This window comes from Culex quinquefasciatus, chromosome 3 (assembly GCF_015732765.1).
Source record: "Culex quinquefasciatus strain JHB chromosome 3, VPISU_Cqui_1.0_pri_paternal, whole genome shotgun sequence".
NCBI lineage: Eukaryota > Metazoa > Arthropoda > Insecta > Diptera > Culicidae > Culex > Culex quinquefasciatus.
The window spans coordinates 42,528,875-42,550,212 of record NC_051863.1 but is presented as its reverse complement, the minus strand read 5'-3'; the positions used below and the strand labels follow the sequence as shown (position 1 = coordinate 42,550,212).

Sequence of the window (21,338 nt, the reverse complement as noted above, 5' to 3'; positions counted from 1 at the left end):
TTAAGAATTTAAGAATTTAAGAATTTAAGAATTTTTTAAGAATTTAAGAATTTAAGAATTTAAGAATTTAAGAATTTAAGAATTTAAGAATTTAAGAATTTAAGAATTTAAGAATTTAAGAATTTAAGAATTTAAGAATTTAAGAATTTAAGAATTTAAGAATTTAAGAATTTAAGAATTTAAGAATTTAAGAATTTAAGAATTTAAGAATTTAAGAATTTAAGAATTTAAGAATTTAAGAATTTAAGTAAGAATTTAAGAATTTAAGAATTTAAGAATTTAAGAATTTAAGAATTTAAGAATTTAAGAATTTAAGAATTTAAGAATTTAAGAATTTAAGAATTTAAGAATTTAAGAATTTTAAGAATTTAAGAATTTAAGAATTTAAGAATTTAAGAATTTAAGAATTTAAGAATTTAAGAATTTAAGAATTTTTTAAGAATTTAAGAATTTAAGAATTTAAGAATTTAAGAATTTAAGAATTTAAGAATTTAAGAATTTAAGAATTTAAGAATTTAAGAATTTAAGAATTTAAGAATTTAAGAATTTAAGAATTTAAGAATTTAAGAATTTAAGAATTTAATTTAACTTAAGAATTTAATTTAAGAATTTATTTAAGAATTTAAGAATTTTAATTTAATCTTAAGAATTTAAGAATTTAAGAATTTAAGAATTTAAGAATTTAAGAATTTAAGAATTTAAGAATTTTAAGAATTTAAGAATTTAAGAATTTAAGAATTTAATTTAAGAATTTAAGAATTTAAAATTTAAGAATTTAAGAATTTTAAGAATTTTTAAGAATTTAAGAATTTTAGAATTTAAGAATTTAAGAATTTAAGAATTTAAAAATTTAAGAATTTAAGAATTTAAGAATTTAAGAATTTAAGAATTTAAGAATTTAAGAATTTAAGAATTTAAGAATTTAAGAATAAAAGAATAACCAAAAAGATACACAAACAGTTTTCAATAAAATCAAAAAAAGCATTATGACAATTTGATACGACCAAAAATTTGCAATTTTTTAAAATGAAATCAAGAAAAAATTACCTAAAATTACTCAAAAATATCAAATTTATCATTATTTTTTAACGTAAAGATGTCAAAAATGACCGTTTTGAAAAGTGTTTCAGTTCATTTTCGCTAAATCCTCATCTACAATGGCAAAACGTAGAATGTTGCGTCTGAAAACTTGATGATTGTTTTGGCAAGAGTTTGCGTAAGTTTGCTTTTGTATACTAAGCTTGCTGGTTTTCCTACCTAGTTAGCATAAGAGAGCGCAGTAGTATAGATGAAACGTTGTCGATTTAGAAAACAACAAATGTTTTTGAACTATTTTACAGATTCGCTTACAAGAATTCTATCCAATTCCAATTCAGTTTTAAATATTATTTTCAATTATTTCTCTGATTTTTTTTTTGTAATATTAAAAATAAGAATATTTTTCTTCCAAAATTTCTGGGGGGGGCACAATGTATGGGCTGCCGCCCTGCCCAATTTTAAGGGGGGCAAAAAGTACCGTGCCCCCCCAGAGTCAGCGCCCCTGCCTCGAACTATAAAATTTTAGGATTTTTAATCGACTTAAGGATGCACAACAACCAAGGAAGTTGTTGTCTTTATTCCAAAATTGTCAAACTTACGGACCCAATCCTGCAAGAATCTGATTATAAAAACAGTCAAACTTTGTTGTAAATGGCTACGAAGACAGTCATTTAGGGGATGAATAAAAAAATATATCGATAGTTCCCTTAGTATTGAAGATACTAAAATGTCTATAACAGAAATCTGGGTGCAAATGCTATGGTTGATGTGTACCGTAAAGTAGTTTTTCGTCAGCGTTTGAATTGTATTTAATTTTTTATAGTTAAATAAAGAATAAAGAGAAGAGGACGGGTCAAACATGTTAAAAAACGGAGTACTAAACTGAATCTGAAACCTAATACATATTTTCTCAGAGGTGGAGTACCTATAATTAAACTAAACTCCCTCTCCAGAAAAGAACAAACCTAGAAAGGTAAGCCGTGCACTAGTGAAAGTCGCGGGAAAATTTTCAATAAAATTAAAACCCTAGCATCAAACTTGTTCTCCGCCCGCCAGGACGAAACACTCCGCGCCACGCGATGATCTACAAGGTGGCAATCACGCTCCGCAGGACTTCCATATTCGTGGCCGGAGCCACGACTTGAAATTATAGCCCGAGCTTGTTATGAATAAAATCAGCATAAATTAAATAAACGTATCATGAGCACGATAGCACGGGCTCGTTTTGTGGCAAAATTGACACAGAAAGACAACGATGATTATTGTTTTCTTCCTTCGGGGAACAGCACAAAATAGAGGCACGGGTTGGGGTTCTATAGATAAACTAACAATCCGTCCGACAACCAGTATATCGCTAGCTGACTCGTCTCATTAAAATTCTGTTTGCAAACGTATTTATATCGACTTTGAATGAAATTTTAGCTGGTCGTTCGATGGTTCCATTTTCACATCCACTTGGTGTCGGCTTCCCATATGCACAGGTAGGATTGGGAATTGATTTTCGGGATTGGTAAATATTTGCCCAGCGCTTCGCACCGGTCATACATAACTGGCTATAACAGTACAATCGATGCTTGGCAAAAGGGACAAGATTTTGGGAGCCACTAGTGGAAATTTGTGAAGGCTTATCTTGAATAGAGCTAAAAAAAGCTAAAAAGAACCAAAAAATACCATTTTTTTTCTACTCTAAAGAATACAAATGAATTACGATCCATACTGGCGCAATCCGAACATTTTGTGGAAGAAAAGCTCCATTCTAGCTGCCGAGCCTTTCACAGTTGCCGAATACGACAAATTTCACAATGAAGCAACAGGAAGTGACCATTTCCACACTGCTATCGCCCCAGGTGCGAATACTTCAAAAGCAGTGTTTACAACCATTTCACCAAATCCATTCCCTCCACTTTCAGTGCTAACCATGTCCCAACTGTTTGGGGTATTTCCCCTGCAGAGTGTCCGGAATCGCGCTCCCGAAAGTATGACATTCCGAACGGTCTCCGTGACCTGCGTCGTCAGCGCTATTTCCATCTTTGGCGGATACGCCATTTCACTGCTCAGTTTGATTCGTCAAGGCCGAGCCTTAAACGCCATCAATATCGCAGAGCCCTTCTTTTTCAGCATCTGTGCCACGAGTTCGGTAATATTTTGGCAAATGGCCAAACAGTGGCAAGCCATCATCGTTACGTGGTCCCGAACGGAGCGAAAATTTCTGCACCATCCGTTTCGCAAAACGGTCCTAAAGTGGAAAATCCGATCCGTGGCCACGGTGCTCCTTTTGTTGGCATTCGGTGAGCGCAAACATCCATGCGTTCGGAAAACATCAGTTGATAGGATTTTTTTTGTTACTTTCAGCTGAACATCTTCTTTCCGTGGCCAACAACGTTAGCAATCTGCGGAGGGAGGTTGACTACTGCAACTGGACAATTCGGGATCCGGTCAAGTTCTTCTGCGTAAGGACGTTTAGCACCGCGTTCCATACCGTTGCGTACAGTCTACCAGTTGCGGCGTACAACGAGGTAAGTTCTACAATACTAACTTTCAGTGTTGGCCAAAATCTTTCCCATACCAGGGTAGAGCAGCGCCATTGGCAACTTCGTTAGATGGCTTAATCGTTGGGAAAAAAGGACCCAGAAAAATACCGAAATATGGGTTTGCGCAAACCACCCGTTGTTCACACCCTATCAAAAGCTTCGTTTTTACACCACTAATTATAATTCGACGAAAAACACACTGCACGGACCGTTGCTGGAGTACAGGCCACCGGAAAATCCGGATCTAAAATTTCTAATCACTTTATAGTACTAAATTAGGGTCATACAAATTTACACCTAAGCTTCCATCTTCCTGGGATTCGATCTGACCTTTGGATAGTGAGTCCAACTGCCTACCAGCGACTCTACCGAGACCGGACCCGAGGGGACGACCCTTATACTTGGACTGAGCTTACGACCTAACATCAGACAGACAGACAAATCTCGTCTCGAAAAATGCCACCGAGGCCGACTGGGACCGAACCCAGGCCAACTGGGAACCGCGCTTACCACTACACAAAAATTAAAAAATAATATGCCAAAGTGTAAAAATATATTTTCTTCGAGTATATTAAAGGATGAATATTAAGGGATGAGAATTTTGAACGGGGTTTGTCTCGTAAAAACATTTCTTTTTCAGGAATGTCGATTTATGTGGCCCCTAGGCATGATACTTGCCCAAGTTTTGGAACATTGCAGTTTTGAGCTCACTGGATCTCTTTATAGTTCGGCTTTAAAAAATGAATATAAAAATAAAATTGCCCCTGCTCGCATAAACGTGCATAAGGGACGTCATCACTTTTGAGTTATTGATGCAGTTTTGTTCAAAATCGTGTGCTCTTTTAGCAAAGCCAAAAACATCTTTGTTCTAGAAATCAGGAAGAAATCCAGTTTTTTTTTGTGAAAACTAAACACATATACCCAGAACTGGGCATCGGCATACGAGAGGATAAAGAGCCCGGTTCGGTAGTAAAATGATACTGTGTGTGGACGGAGAGGATAAATCCCGAATTTTGCAAGAGTACTTTACTCTTGGGATCATTTTCCAAAAAAAAATCATCTATGAGAAAAAGTACCGGTACCGAGACTCGAACCCTAGACCTTCGGCATCTTGAACCGTGCCTTTGCCGTATGGGCCACCACGGGCTTGGTGACTGAGTGGTGGTCATTTGTCCATACAAGCCACTCAATAGGATGAACTGTTTCAATTAACGAATGAACACGCGAGAGCTCTTTACTCGCAAAATAGGGGATGGCGTCGCTATTTTTAGACCACGTTTTCCACTTTTTCTCATCGAAACCGACTACTTTATCGACTTAATTTTGCTGGGCGAGATAGGACGCCGTCTATTTTTAGACGATGACTCAGCACTTTTCCACTCTTGCACCTCTCAAAACCAGATGGCAGCACGATGTAACGCCACGTCCCTATAGAACCTTCCCATGTTTCTTTCCGGGAGGACTATCCCCTCGGTCTTTAACATTTGATGTATTCAAGTAACATTTTTCCAGGAGTTCTACAAGAGCTCTTCAAGATAGTTAGCATAGCAGTTTGGTTCGCAGTAGGATAAAATTCTCTTCAAAACTTCTTCAGGAGTTTGAAGAGTACTTGAAGAGAGTTTTATCCTACCGCGGTCCAAACTGCTATGCTGTAAACCCAAAGTTAAAGAACGAGGGGATAGTCCTCACGAAAAGAAACGTGAGGTTTTATTGCGAGAGTATAGTTCTCTCGCGTGTTCTTTCGTTCATTGGAACAGTTCATCCTATTGAGTGGCTTATATGGACAAATGACCGCCACTTAGTCACCGAACCATGGTGGCCCATACGGCAAAGGCACGGTTCAATATGCCGAAGGTCTTGGGTTCGAGGCTCGGTACCGGTACTTTTTTTTGATAGATGAACTTTTGGAAAATGAACCATGAGTAAAGTACTCTCGGTAATTTTGGGATTTATCCTCTCCGTCCGCACACAGTATCATTTTACTACCGAATCTTGCTCTTTATCCTCTCGTATGCCGATGCCCAGTTCTGGGTGTAGCTATCTTGAAGAGCTCTTGTAGAACTCCTGGAAAAAAAATGTTACTTGGGGTAGCCTTATGTGTGGGACAAACTTCTCTTGCCTTTTTTTCAGCTAGCGGTTTTTGCATATAGGACATTTATGCGAAGATGGGCAGAAAAGGCGTCGCAACTCATCTTTTTTAAAAATTAAAAAAATAGTTCTTTTAGATTTCTGTGAAAAACTTTTTTTGTTTTTGAAAAATGAGATGTTAAACACCATTTTTAAATAAGACGTTTATGATTCAATATATACCTAAAATGCGGTCAATTAAAAAAATAAGGCAGGGGTGTTCTGAAAAATTTAACTTTTTGTGCAAACTTCAGAAACAATTATTTTTTTTTGTTTATGTACTCAACTTATTTGTCTTATACACTTTAATCAGATTTTTTTCTACAATTCTAGAGTTTTTCAAACAAAAAAAATAAAGGTCCAATAACGTCAGCTGTGTGCTGTCTTGTGATAACGACCATTTAGTACTATTCGAGAAAATTGATTTTTAAAGTTTTTTTTTTTTTTCAAAACTATGAATGGTAGAGCTTGGTTACACCAGTTAAAAGATACAGTAAATAATGTAAACAAAAATCTGAAAAGCACGTTTCACAAGTGTGCCTTGAAAGTAAATTTGTACTACGTGTCACAAGCGTGCACAGAATTCCCATACAAACTAAAATAGGCTCAAATCAATAGTTTAACCAACTTAATCAGTATATTTTCAAAAACAAAAGATTGCATTGCCTTCAGAAAATGTGTATCAACATAAATTTGTGAAAATAAGAAATTTTTCCTCATTTTCCAAATCATTTTGATGATAAATTGGTCTTTGTCACAAGACTCACAAGTGTGTATTGCGATATTCGGGAAACGGAAACGAGTTTCCAAAATCGGGTTAAAGCATCTTGTAGTGTTTGTTAAGTATAGCTAAGGCTACCAACTGTACGGATTTTTTCCTTACCATACGGATTGTCGAACCTCTTCGCGGATTTTTAACAGGCCGGATTTTTTTGTAGGGAATTTTACGCATAATACGGATTTGTACGGAATTTTAACAACTTTTTAATCATTGAATTGCTTTTTTGATTTGGTCGAAGCTTTTGTTAACTAGAAATTTTTATTTTTCTGAGTTTGATTTAAAAGGAGAGTTTTCCGTTATCTCAATTCAAACTTGATCATCAATAATTTTAGAGTTTTTGAACTATTGTCTTTCATATGTTGATAGGATCTTTTAAAAAAAACTCTGGAATTTTTCTTTTAAAAATTCCTTACTAAATATATTCATTCATTTCCAAAGGCTTTCTAAAACTTGTGAAAACATTTGAACATTTGAATTAACAAATCTAGAGTTTTTTAAAGGTCCTTTAAACTGTTGTGTTATATAGGATATTATTCGTGAAAGTAAACTTGACATTTCGTAAACTTTTAATCGTTTAACAAAAAAAATGGAAGAACATAATGATTTGATTCAAATCACGGTTTATTTTATGAATACTTTTAAACGTGCAAATCATAAGCACTCTGATAGCATTTTGTGAAATTTGTTAGCTGTAAAAACGACACAGTTTTATATTTTTAATTCTCAAATTTATTAAATTTAATTTGTCTAAATAATTCATTGACAGTTTTTGTTATACCATGGTGTTATATCGGCAAAGTGTACGGATTTTTGCTCAGCAAGAGTTGGTAGCCTTAAGTATAGCAAAACGTCATCATTAACTCATTTTTGACCAAAATAATCTATGTCACAAGATAGCACACAGCTGACGATAAGTTATGGGATTCCGTCTGCTTATAAGACCTTCGCAAATATATAGAACTCTAGAATTGATTTTTGAAGGATAAAAATATTTTTTATTTGGAATTTATTTGAAACACCGATCAATCAAATAGCATTCAATTGGATTATCAAATACAATTTTTCAGTTCCGCTTTATATTTGCGCACATTACCACTTAAGGGTTAAAGAACGCCAAGTAGTCAGGTTTCTCGCTTACCGTCCTGCAAGTCTCTACTTGTGAATTCAATGGAGACGCACGATACTCTACGCACACGACAAACTACCACCAAACTCCATAATCCTGTATCCGCTTTCTTTCTTCCAGTACATCATCATATCGATGACGTTCGTGTGGAACTTTGTCGATCTGTTCATCATGCTGGTCAGCATCGGCATTTCGGCCCGATTCGATCAACTCCGAGATCGCGTCTTTGAGCGCATGAACAGCCGGACTCCGACGACCGAACACTTTTGGGAGCAAATTCGCATCCTGTACGTAGCGTTGTGCGAACTGGCCGGGACCATCAATCGTGCCATCAGCAAGCTGGTGTTTGTGTCGTACGCGAATGATACCTACTTCATATGTTTGCAAATCATGAACGCCAGCCAGGAACAACCGTCGGCGGTCAACAAGGTGTACTTTTGCTACTCGTTTGTGTACCTGCTGCTGCGGACGTTTCTCATGTTCTGGTACAGCTCAGAAGTGCAGCACGCGAGTCACGCCACGTACCGGTTGATTCTGCGGGTGCCCAACGAGGAGTACTGCGACGAGCTGCAACGGCTGCAGATGTACTCCAAGTGCGGTGCTAGTCTCAACGGCATGGGCGTATTCTTCGTGTCGAGGCGGATTCTGCTGACGGTAAAGGATGATCTTACGCTGTCTAGCGATTCGGACTAATTATTTCGTTTTGTTTACCACCAACAGTTGACCGGAACGATTATCACCTACGAGCTGGTAATGCTGTCATACCGGAAGGACTCATCGGAGCAACATTCCAGCAAACTGTCTTGCGATCCGTGGTAGCTGGTCTAAATCAGTGCAATTGATTCTTCATATTTTTTGTGATACTTCATACAAGCAGAACATATAAAACCCTAAGCTTTTTTAAAAGTCAACTCAGAGTTTTAATCTTAAGAGAACTATCCTTCGTTCAGCAATGACTGCCGCTTCTAAACTCGTGTTTACTCGTTATTTGTCATTTAAGACAAAATATTCTGCACCACGTAGAAAGGTCACGATATGAAATTATAAACTATAAACATACCATGGGCACGATAGCACGGACCCGTATTATCGCATAATTGAAAGTCAACAATGATTAGTGTTTTTTCCATTGGAGCGCAAAAAATAAAAAGGAAGAAACTAAAAATCCGTTCGACAAATAGAGTATAACATGCCATCGTAGGTTGAGTCGCATCATTGAAATTCTCCTTGCAAACACATCTGTAACGACTTTAGCTGCATAATCGACAGTTTCACATTTACATCCACTTGGCCCGGCTTTCCATTTGTACAGGTAGGATATAAATTCGGTTTCAGACCTGAAAAATATTCTTTTTGCTTCCAAAACAGCAGCATTTTTTAGTATTCTGAGCGGAAATGTGAATAAAACGTAGTTCTACAAATTCTGCAACGGCAAGCTTGAAATTTTTATTCGTCCAAAAAAAAGATGGTTCTTATGTAAAATCCTCTGGGGAACACGACGGTGACGTTCAATTCAAAATTAAATCGCATGAATCTGATGACGCCATTTTCTGCTTCCGAAATTTGGCCATCTGAAATCAGAGGGTTTTGAAATTTTTACGAAAATTGAGCGCCAAAAGAGAAGCGATGGTCCATTTTTTCTGAATTTGGGATTCTTGCATGTTTCAATAGTATAAACAGATCCACAAAATTTGAGCATAATCAGAAAAAGTCGATTTCGAAATTTGTACTTTTTTGTTGACAGTTGGTGCGAAATGACCCAACACAGAAGAAGTGTTATTGAATGCAAGGGTTTAAAAATTAAAATAAGAGTTGGAATAAGTTTAGTAATTACTCTCGTTTCTAGTTCACACATGCACACCTATCCATACTGGCGTAACCCAAACGTACTTTGGAAGAAAAGCTCAATTCTAGCTGCCAAGCCATTCACAGTCGTCGAATGCGGGAAACCCCAAAAGGGGGCGTCTGAAAGTGACCATTTCCACACCGCTATCGCTCCAGGTTCGAATACTTCCTATATAAATTGTACAATAACTTTCACAAATTCATTTCTCCATGACCAGTGCTGACCCTGTCCCAACTGTTTGGGGTGTTCCCCCTACAAAGTGTCCTGAATCGCGCTCCCGAAAGCATGACGTTCCGAACGGTCTCCGTGACCTGCGTCGTCAGCGCGATTTCCATCTTTGGCGGATACACGATGTTACTACTCAGCTTGGTACGTCTAGGTCGTGACCTGAACGCCATCAACGTTGCCGAGCCCATCTTTTTTGGCATCTGTGCCACGAGTTTGGTCATATTCTGGCAACTGGCCAAACAGTGGCAAGCCATCGCCGTTGCGTGGTCCCGTACGGAGCGAACATTTGTTCGGTATAAATCGAACCTCAAAGGAAAATCCGTTTTGTACGCGGCGCTTCTTCTGATGGCTCTCGGTAACTGCAAACATCTACATGCGTTCAGTAAACATTATATGGTCTCTTGTTTCTCCCAGCTGAACATCTTCTTTTCGTTGCCAACAACGTCAGCTATATGCTTAAGGAGATCGACTACTGCAACTGGACGATACCAGATCCGGCCAAGTTTTTCTTTGCAAAGACGTTTACCACGACGTTCCATACCTTTGCGTACAGTCTACCAATTGCTATCTACAATGAGGTAAGTAATGTCTAGAGCAAAGTATAATTGACTTCCGCTTCCTTTCTTCCAGTACATCATCATATCGATGACGTTCGTGTGGAACTTTATTGATCTATTCATCATGCTGATCAGCATAGGCATTGCGGCGCGATTTGACCAGCTACGAGACCGCGTATTTGACCGCATCAACAGCTGGACACCGACGACCGAACACTTTTGGGAGCAAATCCGTATCCAGTACGTGGCGTTGTGCGAACTAGCCGCATCTATCAATCGTGCCATTAGCAAGCTGGTATATGTATCCTACGCCAACGACACTTATTACATCGTATTGCAAATCATGAACGCGAATCAGGAGCAACCGTCGGTGGTCAACAAGGTGTACTTTTGGTATTCTTTCGCATATCTTCTGCTTAGGACATTTCTCATGTTCTGGTACAGCGCACAAGTCGAACACACGAGTCACGGGATGTGCCGGTTGATTCAGCTGGTACCCACCGCAGAATACTGCGACGAGCTGCAACGGCTGCAGATGTACACCAAGTGCGGTGCTAGCCTCAACGGAATGGGTGTATTCAGCGTTTCGAGGCGGATTGTGCTGACGGTAATCGATGACCTTACGCCGACTGTCGATTCTGACTAATGTCTCATTTACTCCTTCCTCCCACAGCTGACCGGAACGATTATCACCTACGAGCTGGTACTGCTCTCCTACCGGGAAGGCTCATCTGACCAACACTCCACCACCATTTCATCGTGCGAACCATGGCAACTGACCTAATTACCATCAGCACTGTTGGATCTTAATCGGTTCGCGTGTTACTTCATTTTTAGCATAAAAACCTTCAGGTTTTCACAAGATTGTTTAAACTTATTCTCCATACCAAGAAAGAACCGGTCTCCGTCCAGCGCAATGGACTCTCTGAACAACGCACTGCGGCCAGTGTTTGTCGTGTACCAGCTAATGGGCACGTTCCCCGTTGGTGGAATCCTTCAACGGAGTTCCGTCGGTTTACGATTTAGGTGGCTCTCGGTGCAGTTTCTCTTCTCCTAACCCTAATCATTGTCGGGCTAGTCATGGTCTACATCGAGTACGAACGACTGGAGAGGATTGAGCCAACGCAAATAATACCATTGGGATATTGTTCTACGTGGACACCGTACTGATCATGGCTTTGCTGGCCAATCTGGCTCGCAAGTGGCGCCCGTTGGCGTTAGAGTGGGAACGCGTTGATCAAGAGTTTCTAGCAAAAGAAACTGGCGAAGCTAAACGAAGCCTCCGAAAGGCTGTATGGTTCACTTCTGGTGTAATGATCGTGTGCGGTTTGTGTAAGATAACCGAAGACCGTTATTTCCTAAACACTTCTCAAACTTTTATTTTCAGTGGAGCATCTCCTCTCGAAAACGGCCGGCATCATCAACCAATCCCACGAAGCTAAATTTTGCAACTGGGAGATTAAAAGCTTCGCACACTACTACGCTTCCCGTCAATACGCGTTCATCTTCAAGCACATCCCGTTCAACATACCCGTGCTTGCCTTCTTCGAATACTGCAACGCCGCCCTAACGATGGCCTGGACCTGTCAGGACCTCCTCATCATTCTAATCAGCATGGCCCTGTCGCATCGTTTTCGTCAAATCTACGCCCAGGTTCAACCGTTCAGCAGTGGTATCGTCATTGCCGCTGAAAAGTTCTGGTCCGACATCCGGGCCCAGCACACACTGCTTGGTCAACTGGTGCGCGACACGAACCGTTTGCTAGCTCCACTCATCATTGCCTCATGCGGCACCAACCTGTACTTGATCTGCTTTCAACTCCTCAACATATCCCGAAAACAGGAAAGTCTCGCTTCTAGCGTTAACCACTGGTATGCCCTGTGCTATCTGATCGTGAAGACGAACCTGGTGTTCTACCACACGGCCATGGTCAACGAAACGGCCCGGCGCCGCTGGCCATCTGCCGTCGCATACCCAACATTGGCTGGTGTCTGGAGCTGGAACGGCTAGTAGATCAGCTGCGCAACGAGAGGGTTTCACTGTCCGGGATGGGATTCTTCCATCTCACCAAACGGACGATGCTGGCGGTACTTGTTTAGTTTTATATCACATTGCAAAGAGGAACGAAAAGTGTTATAATTTCTTGTGTTGTTTCAGATGGCCGGAACGGTGGTAACCTACGAGTTGGTAATGCTGAAGTTTGCCGAAGACACTGAAGGGATTGGTGACGTGAAGCCGTGCTCGCGGTTGGCTTTCTCCAAGGACACTTAAAAATGATTACGGCACATTCCGGCGTTGCAACGCCGCGAAATGTTTGTTATTTTTTCAAGATGTGTCTCGTCTGATATATAAAACCATCTCAAATCAAAATATATGTAATACAGTAGACTCTCTGGTTGTCAATATCCAAGGGACCGTCGAGGAAGAGAATCATCAGTTTACAGAACGATGCAAAATGAAGACTCGATTGAAATTTGTTTTTCTTGCTGACCAGCTATAGGAAAGAATCATGGCAACGTCCAGCAAACAAAAACAAATAAATGTCAAACACCCTTCAAAGCTTCGTTTCTAAAAGAAAATGTCTATGCAAGCCATGAGAAAGTGAAACTATTGACAACCGGAATAGATATTCAAAGCAAATAGAATTCAAGGGACCGTCGAGGAAAAGATCCTTCAAGCAAGAGAAAATATCGAGGAATAAAGACAATCGAAGTATGCAGTTTGAAGGGACTGAAGAATTCATCGGTACATGGAGCATTATTGATATCGAGAAGATCGACAGCCAGAGAGTCGACTGTAACAGATTCTGACCAAGAATTGCATTCTGCTGCATTCACTACGTGGTTTTAATTTGGCGTCATCCAGAAAGTATGTCACGCTCTAGGGGGAGGGGGAGTCTGAGCAAGCGTGAAATTAGATGTTATAAGTATTAGAGACCCTAAATAGGGAAACTGGTCTAAGCTTGCTAAATCGATCTGGCAACGTATGTTTTGAGCTTGGCAACACTGATAAGTTTTGCTGTGCGTAAAGGCAAATGCTCGTTTGGATACGTAAAATTCGCGTCTGTTTGGGTACGTCAAATTCACTTCGTTCAGTCTCCTATTTAGGATCTCTAATAAGTATAGGAAAAGCGAGACATGGGCGAGGTAAATTTTGGCTGATTTTAGCGTAACGTACTTTATGGATGAGGCCTTTTGAAATATGATGGAGTTATAAATTAGACATGTTCTGGTACAGCGCAAAAGTCGAACACACGATGTGACTTGCCGGTTGATTCAGCTGGTACCCACCGCAGAATACTGCGACGAGCTGCAACGGCTGCAAATATACCCCAAATACGGCAAGGCGGATTTTGCTGACTGTAATCAATGACCTTACGCCAACTGTCGATTCTAAATAATGGTCTCATTTACTCCTTCCTCCCACAGCTGACCGGAACGATTATCACCTACGAGGTGGTACTGCTCATCTGACCAGCACTCCACCATTTCATCGTGCGAACCATACCAGCTGCCCTAATTACTATCATTACAAATGAATCTTAATCGGTTCGCGTGTTACTTCATTTTTAGCATAAAAACCTTCAGAATGTCACAAAGTTGTTTAAAGTTGTCCTTCATGCCAAGAAAAGCCGGTCTCCGTCCAGTGCAATGGACTCTCTGAACAACGCTCTGCGGCCAGTGTTTGTCGTGTTTCAGCTAATGGGCACGTTTCCCGTAGGTGGAATCCTTCAACGGAGTCCCATCGGTTTGCGATTCAGGTGGCTCTCGGTGCAGTTTCTCTTTTCCCTAACCCTGATTGGTTTCGGACTGTTAATGGTCTACATAGAGTACAAACGGCTGGAGCGGATTGGAGCAAACGCAAATAATACCATTGGGATACTGGTGTACGTGGACACCGTACTGATTATCGCTTTGCTAGTCAATCTAGCACGCAAGTGGCGCCCGTTGGCACTTGAATGGGAACGCGTTGATCGGGAATTCCTTGCAAAAGAAACTGGTGAAGCTAAAAAAAGCCTCCGTAAGACCGTTTGGTTCACTTCCGGTGTGATGATCGTTTGCGCTTTGTGTGAGATTGCCGTATGCCGTATGTTTTCCAAACTCTTCAACATCCTTATTTTCAGTGGACCACCTCCTCTCGAAAACCGCCGACATCATCAACCAATCAAACGAAGCTAGATTCTGCAACTGGGAAATTAAAAGCTCCGCGCACTACTTCGCATCCCGTCAATACGCGTTCATCTTTAATCACATCCCGTTCAACATACCCGTGCTTGCCTTCTTCGAGTACTACACCGCTGCCCTAACGATGGCCTGGACCTGTCAGGATCTCCTCATCATCCTAACCGGCATGGCCCTGTCGCACCGTTTCCGTCAAATCTACGCCCAAATTCAACCGTTCAGCAGTGGTATCGTCGTAGCCGCTGAAAAGTTCTGGTCCGACATCCGGGCCCAACACTCCCTCCTCGGTCAACTGGTGCACGATACGAACCGTTTGCTAGCTCCGCTGATCATCGCCTCAAGCGGCACCAACCTGTACCTGATCTGCTTCCAACTCCTCAACATATCCAAAAAGCAGGAAAGTCTCGCTTCGAGCATCCACCGCTGGTTTGCCCTGTCCTATCTGATCGTGCGGACAACCCTAGTTTTCTATCATACCGCCATGGTCAACGAAACGGCCCGAGCGCCGTTGGCCATCTGCCGTCGCATTCCCAACATTGGCTGGTGTCTGGAGCTGGAACGGCTAGTAGATCAGCTGCGCAACGAGAGGGTTTCACTGTCCGGGATGGGATTCTTCCATCTCACCAAACGGACGATGCTGGCGGTACTGACTTAGTGTCATATTACGAGGAGGGGCGAATAATTTCTTGTTTCATTCTAGATGGCTGGAACGGTGGTAACCTACGAGTTGGTGATGCTGAAGTTTGCTAAAGACACTGAAGGGATTGGTGACGTGAAGCCGTGCTCGCGGTTGGCTTTCTCCAAGGACACTTAAAAATGATTAGGTTCAAAAAGAATTGTTATGAAATATCTTGGTGACCCAGAATTCTAAAATGTCTAGTGCCCACGTGGTTTTTGGATAGCCCTACAGCATACACAGAAAAAAAAATGTAAAATTACACGTCACTGAATCGATGTATTTAACGTAAACAACCTTAATTTAAAACTGAAATCCGTCGTAAAGTGTTAAATCACACATAAAGAGGGTTCATGTAATTTGAAATTGAACGTAATTCTTGTTTTTCATGTAAATGAGAATGAAATTGCTGTTTATCGGCGAATTTGTAAAAATAAAGAGCATGTAAACGATTATTCAATGTAAATTTACTCAACGTAAAAGTTGAATGTACTGTAGTTTCAATTGAAACATTGGCTATTTTTGTCAATGACAGTTCAACATTGTTTACGATTGAAGAGAGTGGTGCGGAAGTGTTTACGGATAATTTTTTTCATTTGTTCGGCACAATTTAGGACTTTAGTGGGTAGTTTGGCATGCAAAGGTTTTGCAAAGAACACTCGATTACAATTGTAATTGGAATGGATGGAGAAGGCAAAATAGACGCCAAAGTTGCCACATATTTTTTCGCGCAGGTCGTACCCAAAACAAAACTATTATGCCGGAAGTGGTCCTTTCGAATCTGATGTTTATGCGTGAAATCAAATAACGGGAAGATCATCAGGACTTCCAACTATATTGAAACGAGTTAAACAGGTGAGCAAAATACTCTAGCATTTGATCAACTTACTCATTAATTGGAACAATTCTGCAGATTGTTATTCTTGCTGGCATCAGGAGCTGTCTTTTCGGCAAAATAGACAGCTTTCACCTTGCTGCGGCGGCAGCTTCCTCCGTCAGTGTCCATTTGCTCGCGTTTACTCCTTGTTCACATCACGGACGGAAGGGGCAAGTTCGTCCAAGGCAACGGCCAGCTATGTTCCTTTACACATCGGCGCTGACCCGGGCTGTAGATTCCTCAGCGTAGGCCGGCAAATCATCCGGAACTGCTGACCGATGGAACGGTTGCTGCGGAAAATGTTGTTCGGTGAGGCCAGTGATTCAGTTCGCCTTTGCAGAACTCAACATACGGACCAGGTTCCCGTTTCGTTCCTAATGGTAAGAATTCTCCGTGTTATGGCCATCCTGGCAAAAACTGGGCGATTTTGTGATGGGTACTTACGAAATAGGGGAACTATACCCTTTCTCAGCCTATTTCTATTATCGGCCTATGAGTACTTTGATCATGAATTACAGCTTTAATAAAGTGTTTTTGACTGTTCTAAAGTAATAAATAGCTCAAACAAAAGTGAGCAAGCAATTCTCCATTGTTGATACATCTGAAAATATTCATTTAATAGAGGAAAACAGCAAAAGTGATGATAATTGGTCGAACGGCTTAGTGTGATTAAAATGGGCATATTTCCCCTAGTTTTATAAAAATTAAAACTCAAAAAATTCACACAGTAGGGGAACTATACCCTTTCTCAGCCTATTTCTATTATCGGCCTATGAGTACTTTGATCATGAATTACAGCTTTAATAAAGTGTTTTTGACTGTTCTAAAGTAATAAATAGCTCAAACAAAAGTGAGCAAGCAATTCTCCATTGTTGATACATCTGAAAATATTCATTTAATAGAGGAAAACAGCAAAAGTGATGATAATTGGTCGAACGGCTTAGTGTGATTAAAATGGGCATATTTCCCCTATCTTTTGATTTTCAAATTAAATTTGACAGAACGTTGAAATTGTCGGAGTACACGGTAAGCTTTAAATATCAATATTCTTTAAATTTGATTGGTTTCCAACTCCGACAAGCAGAGTAGTCTAATTTGAATAGGCTACAATTTAACCCCAGTCACGACGTTCTAGCAGAGTTCTAACACAAAGCTGGATATTCTTACAGCACTCAAGCAGAAATCTAGAGTAAATTTTCAAAACAACCTATGAGTCATGGTTTTCCTATGCAGGTAGGACCTTTTGAATATTCAATCTAGAAATGTTCAGGATTCTGATAGAACCAACTCTGCTAGAATATTTCGTGATTGGAAAAAAGTGAGTCATATTCTTGAAGGTGGCTATTTCGAAGGTTATTTTTCCAATTTTTTCCTTCTCTGTCTAATTCGTTCTCTTTAGTACCAGTAAACTCTCTCCCCATTTTGAACAAATCAGCTGTTGAAAGGTAGTCCATATCTCAGCTCAGGATAACAACTGCACCAATGTAATTGTTTAAGCAACCTAATAAAATGAAATGAAATGAAATGAAATATTCTTGAAGGGGATAAAGGAGCGTTCTTTTATTACGTAACAATAAATATGTTTTTTGGACCCTCTTCCCACTCCCTTGTAACAAAATATAAAATGTCCATACATTTTATTTAATAATAGGAGCGTAACACAGGTTCGCAGGTTGCTAAAATAATACAACCCAAATTTGTGATTTCAAGCCCTCTTCCCATACAAATTTAAATTTATTTATATGAATTGTTACGAAGCTCCTCTTCCTCGACTTTAACTGCGTTACCGTGATCTGGGCGAATCGAGACATAGGGGCAAATCAGGACAGCTGTTTATCTAAGATTTCCAAATTTACAGGTTTTAAGTGGTCTAAAAGCCGACAGCTCGTAGAGATAAACGACTAACGAGCCCATCGTGACTGGGCTGTAGACCTGATTTTCCCTTGTTGACGGTACGTAATAAATAAACTTTTCCTTTAGAGATAGTAATGAAATGTCATAGTAGGTTTTATATTTTTATAATAATTTAATTAATTTTTCAGGAACTCTTTCAATAATGTGCCAAAAAAATCACAAAAGAATAGAAGTTCAATGGACACCTGAAAATGTAAAAATGTTCCAAAATTACTAAAGTTTAACGATGAATTTAGGCAAACTAATTACCCCTTTTTCTAGAGCTTGGGAGTTTAGGTGATAAAAAAATAGGCCCGTTGAATCGATTGTGCATACTTTTTAACAAACCTTAAATTTAAATGCGATCAATTATGTAATAAGTAATAAGTTGTATTTCAGCAAAATTGAATATCGCGTAAGTTTAATTTTTTCATGTTCCGTTACACTTGTATGAGATTTTAGAGTTCACTAGGATTGGGACCATCCATAAACCACGCGGACACTTAAAAAAATAAGAACCCCTTCCCCCAATCCCCTGATGTTAACAATAATTGTTCATACAAACAAAACTTTTCAGTATGCAGCGTGAACATGTCTAGCAAAATAATGCAAAGGGCCGTTGTGGGCTTGTAACCAAAGAGTGAATCTCTTTCATGTCAGATGTAAGCACCCTCTTTGTTTACAAACACACAATGGCCCTTTGCATTGTTTTGTTAGATTTTACGTAGTGAACAATTGCAACCACCTCCCTCCCTAAAGTGTCTACGTGGTTTCTTTTACAACTTTTCAAGTTATCATAATTGGGTCCTAAAATGAAGCTTAGATTGCTGATATTATTGTTTACAGCGATAAAGCTTATTTTTCTTAGTACAATGACCCTTTGTACGAGTACAAAGAGTTTAAAATGGATTTTTAAATCAATTTTGAAAAATTAACCTCGCGGTCCTTCTTGACAGAAAAGCTCCTACTTGACAGCTCGTTCCAAGGGGACCATAGTTGATCCATCGAAAAAATGTTGTCTTGTCAAACAAAATTTTTTCATTAAAATGAAAAAAACTGATCAGAAATGGTTTTTAATCGTGTTTTTTACCGTTGTACATAAAAATTGACATAGGACTTTAGTACCCAATTGCACTAATTGTAAAAGTGTGTTAAATCAAACTGGAGTTGGTGTTATGCTAGTCCCAGTGTACTAGTGGACTAACATTATGTACCCTAAATTGAGTAGGTGCGAAGCAAACACCAACTCCGACAGATTCATACCAGTCTACTGTTTTTTCATGAACGTGCATGTTATTGAATTTCAAATGTCAAAATTTTCAAACAAAACAATGTTTTTGGTGCCCAAAATAAATCTGCCAGTTTTGTTGGATTTAGTAACAAATGCTAAATCTGTTTTTTACACTGGTTCAGGGTGTTCGTGTGGAAGGTAGGTGAAAAGACTCCTAGGGAATGGTAAATTTTAGAGTACAATGAAAAGTTCGCAAGAAGTCCACGGTCGGGCGCCGAAAAGTGGAGAAGATCGAGCCGGAGTCACAACAGCCAATTAGGAGGAATTGGACAAAAGATAATTTGCTCCCAAAGGTAGATTCGTCGGAACCGAAAACGGATAAACTCTCCGCAACGAGTAGAATTCCAATAGGATCGTGTCGTCCAACGAATACGCAACCTAGCCAGGATTTGTGAACAGAAAACAACCGGAAAGTGATCATATTTGTAACCGAAATCATCGTCCTGACTCGTTTAGATGCTTTACAGATCCGAAACGTGGGTGCCTTAAAGGCAACGGTTGCTTCCCCCTAGATTCTCTGTGTTTAATCACAAATATTTATTTGGTTTTAACGGTGTTAATTAGTGGTGTCTAAAAAGCACGTCCAAATATTTAATTCCCACGAGACTGGAACCGTATTGTTAAACTAATAATTTTGGTGGATCGTTTAAACCTTTTCGTCGCACAAATTTAGCACACATGCCAGGATGATATTTGGCAAAGAAAAGTCGATCCCCGCTAAACTTTTCCCCGATATGAAATCTGGAGTTTTTTTGAAAAGGACCAATAAACCAAATTTTCAGTTTTTGCTTTTGGGTGTTTTTAAACATTAAACATAATAAAACATTAAACAATAATCCACCAAAATTATCAGTTCAACAATACGGTTTGAGAGTTCTTCCTCTTCCCAGTGAAAAAAATGTTGGATTTTCGTGGCAAATTTTTTAATACCGTTGTGAATTAAAACAAAACCTAAAACTTTGATTTGAACTTTTTTATTCCACTTTTTGGACCTTGTCCATCAGGAAGGTTGGACACAATGAAAAATCATGATTTCTATCTTGAATTTCCAGGATTCACCAGTCTGAAGTGCTCGCATGGCCCAAGGAGCCTGGACATAATACGAGACAAGTTTATCTGGGCAGTAGCTGTAACCACGATATGATACTGGCCAGATTCTAGACCATCCGTAAAACAAGTAACGGTTCAGGGGCCGGGAAGAAACATGTATCTACGTATTGGCACGGAATCATTACAGACTGTCTAGGGAAACAGACTGGCCAATGCAAAATAAACAGGCACTGGCAACGTATGTTTTGCGCTTGCAACACTGCCAGTTTTGCTGGGTGTAAAGGGCGGTTGGTGTCCAGCGCGTTTGGTGTCCAGAAACATTGGCCAATCTGTTCCCTAGACAATCTGTAGGAATCATCCCTGTGGTGTATTGATGACGATTGGAAGATAAACCGTAAGTTAAATTTGTGAATTATTTTTAACAGTTTTGTCATGCTCATGCTCCGTTGAATTTTGAGTTCGATGTAGTTTTTTTAATGCTTATATTTCATACTGTGTTGCTGTACGTTGCTCAAAGATTATGCTTAAGTTAGCTGATACATAACGAAAAGCATAGCTTTTGCGCAATACAGTAAACAATGAAACATAATACGCATTGAAATTACATCGGATTCAAAATTTAACGGGGTAAAAAAAATTTTTGGCTTTTGTAAAATTACATCGACTTCATCGGAAAATTACATGTTTCTGAAGCTATGTTTGTTCGGCACGTTTACGACGGATGGCATTTAAATTTACAATGAATTTCATGTAAATTAGCATCATTAATGACGTGCACTTTTGGTACATCATAAATGATGTAAATTTACCCAATTATTTTTTTCTGTGCACAGAAAAAAAAATGTAATTTTACCCGACACTGAAATCATGTTTCATACGTAAACATGCTCAATTTACATTTGAAATGCAATGTAAAACGTTGTATCGCATTTAAAGTACCTTCATGTAAAATGAGATTCAACGTAATGCATAAATCTCATTTAAACAAAAAAATTGTTTCCACCAAATCGTAAATTTGAAAAGTTGAAAGGCATGTAATTGTATTTGTAATGTAAAATTTACTAAATGTAAAGTTGAAAAGCATTTATATTTAAATAAAAAGTTTGTTTTATGAAATGACAGCTCAAGCAGAATAC

The 21,338-nt window shown here is 39.3% G+C and overlaps 4 protein-coding genes across 4 annotated transcripts; all 4 read left to right on the top strand.

The window, feature by feature from the left end:
• The first annotated feature begins 2,737 nt into the window (after nucleotides 1–2,737).
• Nucleotides 2,738–8,439, top strand: LOC6047726 (gustatory receptor for sugar taste 64f). The gene is made up of 5 exons (XM_001864706.2): nucleotides 2,738–2,885; nucleotides 2,949–3,326; nucleotides 3,391–3,554; nucleotides 7,724–8,257; nucleotides 8,324–8,439. Exons 1-5 carry the CDS (start codon nucleotides 2,738–2,740, stop codon nucleotides 8,420–8,422), a joined length of 1,323 nt encoding a protein of 440 aa, XP_001864741.1. The 3' UTR covers nucleotides 8,423–8,439.
• A 1,017-nt stretch (nucleotides 8,440–9,456) lies between these two features.
• On the top strand, nucleotides 9,457–11,291 carry LOC6047727 (gustatory receptor for sugar taste 64f). Its single transcript, XM_001864707.2, has 6 exons — nucleotides 9,457–9,604; nucleotides 9,667–10,032; nucleotides 10,092–10,255; nucleotides 10,308–10,841; nucleotides 10,908–10,993; nucleotides 11,126–11,291. The coding sequence occupies exons 1-6, from the start codon at nucleotides 9,457–9,459 to the stop codon at nucleotides 11,289–11,291; spliced, it is 1,464 nt and encodes a 487-aa protein (XP_001864742.2).
• A 115-nt stretch (nucleotides 11,292–11,406) lies between these two features.
• LOC6047722 (gustatory receptor for sugar taste 64a) lies at nucleotides 11,407–12,505 on the top strand. The gene is given in 4 exon segments (XM_038260757.1): nucleotides 11,407–11,560; nucleotides 11,622–12,179; nucleotides 12,182–12,321; nucleotides 12,392–12,505. Coding segments are annotated over 4 exon segments (966 nt in total).
• Nucleotides 12,506–13,884: 1,379 nt separating this feature from the next.
• LOC6047723 (gustatory receptor for sugar taste 64a) lies at nucleotides 13,885–15,308 on the top strand. Its single transcript, XM_001864709.2, has 3 exons — nucleotides 13,885–14,302; nucleotides 14,358–15,058; nucleotides 15,116–15,308. Exons 1-3 carry the CDS (start codon nucleotides 13,885–13,887, stop codon nucleotides 15,227–15,229), a joined length of 1,233 nt encoding a protein of 410 aa, XP_001864744.2. The 3' UTR covers nucleotides 15,230–15,308.
• Nucleotides 15,309–21,338: the final 6,030 nt, after the last annotated feature.

Coding starts and splice junctions, on each gene's coding strand:
- LOC6047726 (XM_001864706.2), top strand. CDS start 2,738: ATGAATTACGATCCATACTGGCGCAATCCGAACATTTTGTGGAAGAAA. Junction 2,886..2,948: donor CCACACTGCTATCGCCCCAG/GTGCGAATACTT, acceptor CTCCACTTTCAG/TGCTAACCATGTCCCAACTG. Junction 8,258..8,323: donor CGAGGCGGATTCTGCTGACG/GTAAAGGATGAT, acceptor TACCACCAACAG/TTGACCGGAACGATTATCAC.
- LOC6047727 (XM_001864707.2), top strand. CDS start 9,457: ATGCACACCTATCCATACTGGCGTAACCCAAACGTACTTTGGAAGAAA. Junction 9,605..9,666: donor CCACACCGCTATCGCTCCAG/GTTCGAATACTT, acceptor CTCCATGACCAG/TGCTGACCCTGTCCCAACTG. Junction 10,256..10,307: donor CAATTGCTATCTACAATGAG/GTAAGTAATGTC, acceptor CCTTTCTTCCAG/TACATCATCATATCGATGAC.
- LOC6047723 (XM_001864709.2), top strand. CDS start 13,885: ATGGACTCTCTGAACAACGCTCTGCGGCCAGTGTTTGTCGTGTTTCAG. Junction 14,303..14,357: donor GATGATCGTTTGCGCTTTGT/GTGAGATTGCCG, acceptor CCTTATTTTCAG/TGGACCACCTCCTCTCGAAA. Junction 15,059..15,115: donor CCAAACGGACGATGCTGGCG/GTACTGACTTAG, acceptor GTTTCATTCTAG/ATGGCTGGAACGGTGGTAAC.